Raw genomic sequence first — 8,327 nt, 5'->3', positions numbered from 1 at the left:
GGACGCCTCGGGGCTGGCGATCGCCCACCCCGGGGCCGAGGCCGACATGCCCGAGACACGGGCGTTGGGGAAGCATGCCATCAGCCCAATGGGCTCGATGGCGGTGGTGGAGCAAGCGACAGCGGGGGCGACTCAACCGCCTCCACAGAGGGCCGAGGGGGCATTAGAGTCTGGCGAGGGCTGGCCGATACCGGCGGACACGGGGGCTATGCCACTGCCGCCACCACCACCATTGCCGAGGACGAGGGACGCGGTGCGGAAGCTATTGCTTCCCCGTTCGAGGTAAGTGTTTTGTTAGTGGAGTTTGCAGCATCTCCCACTCGTTTTTTGGTCGTATGCTGACCTCATGAGGGTTTTGTCTTTAGCCAGAAGCATCAGGCAGAAGCACCCGCCCTGCGCCACTTAAGACGCTCAAGGTGAGCACCAGCTCCACCACCCGATGGGTGGTGGACGCGTAGGCCGCCATGTAGCGTGGCGCAGCGTCGACCAGGGCCGACCCGAAGGAGCCGGTCGTCCAAGGAGAGGCTACCGAGGTGGCCACAAAGCAGGTGGGGGAGGAGGCGCCTATGCCCTGTGAGGCCGGGGCCCTCAAGTCAGGTGAAGCCGAGTTGCCTTCAATCGCTGAGGCCACCGAGGGCGAGGCCGAGGCCCCTAGGACCTCTGACGCTGAGGTGGTAGAGGCTGGGGCTTCCAAAGCCGAGGTGGCGGACGCCGAGGATCCTAGGACCACCGAGACCGAGGTGGCGGAGGCTGGAGCTCCCGAGACCACCAAGGCTGAGGTGGCAGAGGCCGGCTTGGGCGCGGCAGAGCTGGTGGCCCAGGATGCGGAGATGGAGGCGGGGCAAGCTTCGGTACCGCCCCTGGTCCAAGGCCTGCCGCCATCACAGGAGAGCGCCCGAGAGGTGGAGGTTCATTCAATCTCCTCCGATGATACTTCCCGAGGGAAGGAGGTGGTGGACACCGAGGTGGCCTGCACCATGGAGCAGCCAGCTCTGACTTCTGGCGAGGGGAGCTCGGCCCTCGTTCGGGTACGACCCGAGCCCTATGGGTGGGATAGCCCGCATGTCTTGTGGCGGAGCCGGGACGACCCTGAGGGGGAGCCTCTATTTGCCCTCGAGGATGCAGACGAGGGGGTGCACTAGGGCTCCCTCGACCAATTCTGCCGGTTGGCAGAGCGGTCACTGTGGACAACGCTGTCCATCGTGGCTGACAACCTACCCGGCGTTGCCCAGGTACACGCTTTCTTTTCTTGTGTTGTGTCGTCTTTTTCCTGAGTTTTCTTGCAGTGCTTGACGTTTGTTCCTCCTATCTAGGAGCTCGAGGCTCGGTCCCTTGAGAAGTCGATGTTCCTCTGGCGGGAGGGGGACGTCTGGGACCAGCTCTGGCAGCAAAAGGACCTGCACGCCAATGCTAATGAGCTTTTATCGGCATGGAGCATGGAGGTGGGGGAGCTCCACCTTCGTTGTGCTGACATGAAGGCCGAGGCGTCCATGGCTCGGGAGCAGGCCACCCCTTTGGTGGCATGGATCTAGGAGCTGGAGGAGGAGCTGACTCGGGTGGCCGGCGAGCGGGACACCTTCAGGTCCCGGGCCGAACAAGAGGCGGCCTCTGCCAAGGCCATCGCCAAGCATATGGAGGCGGAGCAGGGCGCGCACCTGCTGACGAAAGGTGCCCTAGCGGAGGCTGTCAAGGTGGCCGAGGCCTCCTGGGTCGAGGCCTTAGCCTGGAAGGAAAAGGCCGAGGGTGAGTCCTATTGAGCCGCGCCCCTTGTTTTATTTGTTTTTCTTGCGTTTGACCCCTAACTCCTCGATGTGACATAGAGCTAGAAAGGGAGGCTTCTAGGGCGGCGGAGGCCTCTTGGGTCGAGGTCCAAAACTGGAGGGAGAAAGCCGAGGGTGAGTCTCATAGGCTTGCGCCCCTGTTCGGCTTGTTTTCTTTCATGCTTAACCCCATCCTGCTTGTCTTGGCACAGGGTTGAAGAAGGAGGCCTCCTAGGCAGCTGAGGCCTCTATCGCAGTGTAGGCGGTGCTCGAGGCCAAGATCTAGGAGCACAACGCGCTGTGGAGCGCCGCCCGTATCGCCTATGAGGCCCTGGAGGTAGGGGGGTCAAGTCGGGCAGCTCCCTCAGGAGCCGCTTGATCATGTTGAGCGGCCGAGTCCATGAGCGGCTCTAGGGGGCGCTGCATACGGGGGTCAAGTGTGCCCTAGCCATCGTCTCCTCACACTACGCCGACATCAACCTCAAGGCCGTCAGCGACGGTTACGTCATGGCTGAGGATGACGAGAAGGCCGAGGAGGGGGTCATGAAGCGGGTGGAGGCGGCTGAGGCCCCTGGCACGGCACTGGCCAGGTTGTTCGAAGAGGAGGTGGTTCCTCCTACGCCGACCGCCGATGCTGGCAACCCTGAGTTTTGACCTAGGCCAAAGGGGCCATGTAAATAGATTATGACTTACATCATTGTACCATGACGCTTGTGGCCGTCGAGGCCTTTTAAAGTACTTGTGTGTATATGCTTTTTAATCATTTTTATTGTATTTCCGAGCCTCTACCCTCTGTCTCGTCTTTGAACATATCTCTTGCAAAAAACTTCCTTGGAGCCTAAGCTGCCCTTCGGGCAAAAGGTGGTGAGGGAGTTGCCGTAGCCTAGAGGCGTAGGCCGTCTCGTGGCTCGGACGGCCTTTTGGCCCTGAGACAGACTTTCGGTCCTTAGGTTTTTTACATTTGATTTGTCAGAGTATGCGAGAGAGTTTGGCGTAGAAATTTTTTCAAAAAATGACTAAACAAAGGTGTCTGGGACTTAGGGGGGGTCCCCCCTTCTAGCCCCCGAGGGAGGCTTGGTTCTATGGAGGCAGAGCCGAATCTTGTTCGAGCCCCATGGTGGGCACCTCTACAGAGGTAGAGCCGAGTCTCCCTTATAGCGTTATCGTAACGCTGATCCCTCATCGATGGGCTCGGGGGGTTTCTTGAAAAATTAGAACAACTAAAGAACGCTTCTTTATTGTATTTTGAGAAACAATGTATACAATGCTTGGGAATTTAAGGGTAGAAGTGACGTAGCTATTCTATGTTCCAAGCGTTGGTGAGGATTTCTCCCTTCTCGTTGGCTAGCTTGTAGGTCCCGGGCTTTAGCACTTGGGCGACGATGTATGGCCCTTCCTATGGCGGGGTCAGCTTGTGGCGGCCCTTATTGCTCTACCTCAGTCTCAGCACCGGTCGCCCACTTTTAGGTGTTTGCTTTGAATGCGTCAGGCTTGATAGCATCGTAGGGCTTGCTGGTACTTGGCCGAGTGTAGCAGCGCAACGTCTCAGGCTTCCTCCAGTTGGTCGAGGGTGTCCTCATGGGCAGTGCGGTTGCTTTGCTCGTTGTAGGCCTATAGCCTTAGGGAACTGTACTCCAAGTCAGTGGGGAGGATGGCCTCGGCTCCATAGACCAGGAAGAACGATGTGAACCCTGTGGCTCGGCTCGGAGTGTTCCTCAGGCTCTAGATGACTGACGGGAGTTTGGCAAGCCATTTCTTGCCAAATTTCTTCAACTGGTTGTATATTATTGGCTTGAGACCCTGTAGGATCATGTCATTGGCACGTTGGTGGCATCCTAGGGGCTTTGCATGAGCAGAAGCGTTGGCGGCGGCGGCATTGTCCAACCCGAAGGTGTACGGGGATGGTGTCATCGTCGAGCTCCACTCCACCAGAGTTGACTCCTCAGGAGGTGGCGGGGTAGAGCTTGATGATGGGGCATTGCTACGTGCCACCGGCATCTTTCCCTTACCCAGGCTTAAGCTAGAAAGGTCCCCAGCCAGGGACTCTATACCAATAGCCGGGTATGGGATACTAGTGGAGCGTGGTGCGTCGCCTGAGCTCGCACGGTGTCAGGGTGGTCTCACCCATGTTGTGCCTAGCGAGCGCGATGAGAGCGGCGGCCCAGGCGCCGCCTGTGCCTAGGCTGCTGGTGCATGATGTCATCGTTGGTCGATGGGGCTCTGGGTGGTAGGAGTACCATATCGTACTCATATCCTAGAGACATGAACTCTAGGTTCTTGAACCAGATCACCGTGCCGAGGCACAGTGGTTGCATAGGGTCTGCCATCCGAAACTTGTTGGGATGACTAAGCTGACACGCAGTATGGCCCCTACTTGGCGCGCCAACTATCGGTGTTTTGGTCTGGCGGGTCCTCAACTGACTAGTGAAAGTGTACTGTGTGCCCCTAATCCGGGATGGTGATGCAAAGAGACACAAGGCTTATACTGGTTCAGGCAATAGGTGCCCTACGTCTAGTCTGAGAGAGTGATCTTGTATTTCTTGCACCGAGGTGCTTGTAGTAGGGGCTCACAAGCTGAGCGAGAGAGGGAGCTAGTCCCAGGTCTCTGCGTAGAGTGGCGTGGGTTGCTTGAGATGTTGATCTCTTGCAGTGAGGGAGCGTGTGTGTTACAGAGCGTTGTGCGTTGCATGCACGTGTGAGTCTAATCTCCTCTTAGAAGCGGCCCTGGTCACTCCCTTTTATAGTCGAAGGGAGGCACAGGGGCGATGCATGTATTTGCTATGTGGCGTTTTGTGAGCAGGGGCGGTATGTCTGAGCCCTGCAGCTCGTCACTGTGGTGGCATGGTCGGTGGAGCGGTCTTGTCCTCGGTGCACTGGAGCGACGTGCCGGTCATGCCTGATCCTGGGTGACGTGGGAGCTCCTGTGGTGGCATGCGTGCCTTCTTCTGTTGGAGGCGTGCTGGTCACTGTATGTTTGACCGGCGTGGAGAGCCGAGGCTAGGTAGATGCGACGGCGCGGGTGCGCTGATTTCGAGGCTATAGGAGCTTGGCCCTGTGCACGACATGGGAGCTCCTGTAGCTTGACGCAGGGCATGGCGCGTACTGCGGATGACGTGCCGGTCCCAGAGTGCTGACAACATAGAGAGCCGAGGCCTAGTCGGTGCAGAGGCTGAACCATTGTGGGGGGCTCGGCGGGCGCGAGTCCCGAGGCTACAGGAGCCTGGAAGCGGATAGCCGAGGCTCGGAGGGTGCAGTTGGTCTTGTACATCGATTCCGAGGCTACAGGGACCTAGACTTGACTTTCCATGCCATGCTGTCCTTGGATCAGGGGTTAGGCAGCACGGGTGTCAGCCATGGGCATAGTGCTGAGCATAGCGGCCTGTAACCCCTGCCCTGTCCTATCCCGGACAGCATGGCGTCGATGTGATTCCTGTCTCATCGGCCACTCTGCTGTATCGTGCCGTCGTTCAGCTGACGTTGCGGGAGTGGTTGGACGCATTAGTTGGATGTGACGTCCCATCAGAGAAGTTGGTCAAGGCGGCGATGACAGGGTTGATGCCAAGTCGGCCTTGAGCGAGTCGGTAACTAGGTGCTCGTCCGAGGCCTCGTGGCGCGGGGCCTCGGGCGAGTCGGAGAATTGGTACCTCGTCCGAGGCCTTGTGGCGTGGGGCCTCGTGTGAGTCAGAAAACCGGTACCTCATCTGAGGCCTCGTGGTTTCATTCTGGGTCGAGCTTGCTTTGGGTGAGCCCGGATATTGCTCGAGGTGGGCTGGGTGGTCCAGCCGGGCCTTGGATAAGGTGGGGGTTTACCGGTGGTTGTCTCTTGGCTTCGATATTTACAAGGTCTAAGTGATTTTTTCGGTTCTTGCTTAAGGGACCCCTTTTTATGGTACCCGACACATTGGATGAAATTTATTTTCCTATTATGAGTGTTAAGATATCAATAATATCATTGGGGGCACATGGCATCACTGCTATTGTTGCTCAACCCCAATAAAAAGCCCAGTCCATTTTGGCCCTATTCGCTTGGAGAAATTCTGGAGGAATCTGGATGAATCTGTGAGAGGAAAACACTGTTCCAGATGAAAAAAGAAGCAGATCAAGCCGGGTTTAAGGGCACACGAATGGGGCCTCTGGATATTGCCACACTTGTGTTTTTGCATTTTTTATGCAACTTCAACACTTGGATTTCTACAAATCCATGTATTCAAAGGAGTGAGATCCATCTACCTTTTGCAAGTCCCTCAATAGGATTTCAACAAAGGATGTAATATTGCCCAAAAATATAAATGATTGTTTACTCATTCATTTATCAAGGATGTTTGGTCCATGGCAATTATAACATAATAGATTGTCGTAAATGCAAATGTTATTTTCCTTGAGAAAAGCAATAAAGTGTGACAAATCTCACATTTTTAATGAAAATGTGATTGTACAGTCCATGTACACAGAAATGCCAAATCAAATATTTGGCTCAACTATACCTCCAACTCATTGGAGGCAAGCGAGTTTTTTGGAATAGTTTGAAGTTCACTTCAACAAGCAAACGCTTGCAAAAGTCTTCATATTTCCATTGGAAGTATTAATAGCCTAATGGCGTACTACCACTATAGTATGTCGTCCATTACTAAAAATAGCATGTACCTCATACATGGTATACATATTCTATATTAGTGCAAAGTCTTTTGAATTTTGACTCGCTCTATATAGAATGATTTGGGATTCTACCAGATGGAAAGGAATCTTGTATAGTAGACCACTGTACCGCTAACACAATTATGAGAGATTACACTCTCTTCATGGGTATTCAATTAATGGTGGATATGTCTATGTATCCTGATTCTACAAATACCCCATGATGTTTTCATGTATTCAGTTGCATGGTTTCCAAACGGGGACTCAATACTAAGGAGCGATGATGAAAATCTTCACTCAACTTAGTGCAACATATATGAAAACTATATAATTGTGCAAATTCCTTCCATATCATCTAGGGTGTATTATACATACATCAATCACATAATATATGTTGCGTACAAAATAATTCTCTCTTGATCCCATCAAGATTTGGCATATTTGCCTTGATCATTCTACCTTTAGAATGATGAGAAAATTATTGTCAATTCTATTGGTCACAACATCAATATGAACCACTAAATTTCTTGAAGAAATTCAAGAACATACATGTGACTCTATATGCCAATTTATAGACCATAAAGATATTATGTAATGCGCATTTATGCATCTATAATGTTGTCCTAAGTGAGTGCCTTACTCATAAGGTACCACAAATTTGCCAAACTCATTGCTCAAATTCTTCAATTTAGAGCAAATGATCCTGGACATGGGATCTAATCCATTTATATGGAAATGTTTGGTTTTAGGTACTACATCATTAAGTATCTTATGTTCATACACATAATGGCCAAACTAAATCTCTCATTGAGAGAATTAAGTTTATTGTTTGATGACCTAAAATAGAATTGCAATTTACTAACATCTAGTTGGTAGCATGCAGATCTACACTGTATCATAAAGCTAAATTTATCAACTGCAATCATATGGCTCTCTCCGTTGCAGTTAGTACGTGAAAATTTAGCCCTATAGCCAAAACATTTCCCATCTGTGAATCGATAACGTTATGCACGTACTGACATCACCACTGCAGCATACATCAATGGGCATTGGAGATCTACACAAGGTATCATTATCCATCATTCAATAATACCTCAGATATCTACTTGGGGATTCATTCATTGTTCGTATGCTGAATACACCTTTGAGGAAGATTCTAGGCATTAGGAGGAGATACTTACCACACATAGAATGCCAGGAATGAGAAAGGGAATGTCATTATTGATATTCGATCCTCATATCCACGTACCAAAGAATATGAACCAATAGTTCAGAATATCTTATATTTGCAACACATTGCAAATAGGCTGCCAAATGCATTTACTTGTCATAAAGTTGTCACCAAATCTAATTCCCTGTTGAATGTGCTAGAAAGAGTGGAGGTACCTAACAAAACTGCTCAACTCCTGAATCTAAATAAGAGGGGGAGAAGTATGGCCACAATGGGATATAGCTTCTTGCAAGCATTCTTGGATTAGGGAGAGAGAATTCTTCAAGACAGTACATGTATATCAACATCAAGTTGATAGACACTTTATGGATATTTACTATCCAAAGCTTATGGATGTTTAATATCCAAAATCCTAGCACAATTTGTGCACAAATTTAGTCGTTGGGTCATTGGAATGCCCTAACTATGTTATTATGGGAAATGACATGGAGTTCAAAGGGTAAACATTTCCACATGCTTAATTGGTTTCATTGAATCAATCATACAAAAGTCTACAAATTATCGACATATACTCCTAAAATTGTCATACACCTTATCTGGATCTAGACCACAAGGCCTAGGTAGAGTGTTCATACACTCATATTGGGTCAACCAAAGGTGGCAATTAAGGAGAATTGCTTTCACTCAATAGTGAGAAGTCATTACCTCTGAAATGACTTCTCCTCACAATGCGTTCCCTATGGAAGCATTATAGATTTTTC

At 51.1% G+C, this 8,327-nt stretch overlaps 1 protein-coding gene across 1 annotated transcript; it reads left to right on the top strand.

The window, feature by feature from the left end:
* The first annotated feature begins 566 nt into the window (after positions 1 to 566).
* On the top strand, positions 567 to 2,414 carry LOC136526118 (uncharacterized). Its single transcript, XM_066518884.1, has 4 exons — positions 567 to 1,028; positions 1,314 to 1,442; positions 1,533 to 1,709; positions 2,175 to 2,414. The coding sequence occupies exons 1-4, from the start codon at positions 567 to 569 to the stop codon at positions 2,412 to 2,414; spliced, it is 1,008 nt and encodes a 335-aa protein (XP_066374981.1).
* Positions 2,415 to 8,327: the final 5,913 nt, after the last annotated feature.

Source organism: Miscanthus floridulus, chromosome 19 (genome assembly GCF_019320115.1).
Source record: "Miscanthus floridulus cultivar M001 chromosome 19, ASM1932011v1, whole genome shotgun sequence".
Classification (NCBI taxonomy): Eukaryota; Viridiplantae; Streptophyta; class Magnoliopsida; order Poales; family Poaceae; genus Miscanthus; species Miscanthus floridulus.
The sequence above is the reverse complement of the archived record's forward strand: the minus strand, read 5'-3'. Positions and strand labels throughout refer to the sequence as shown.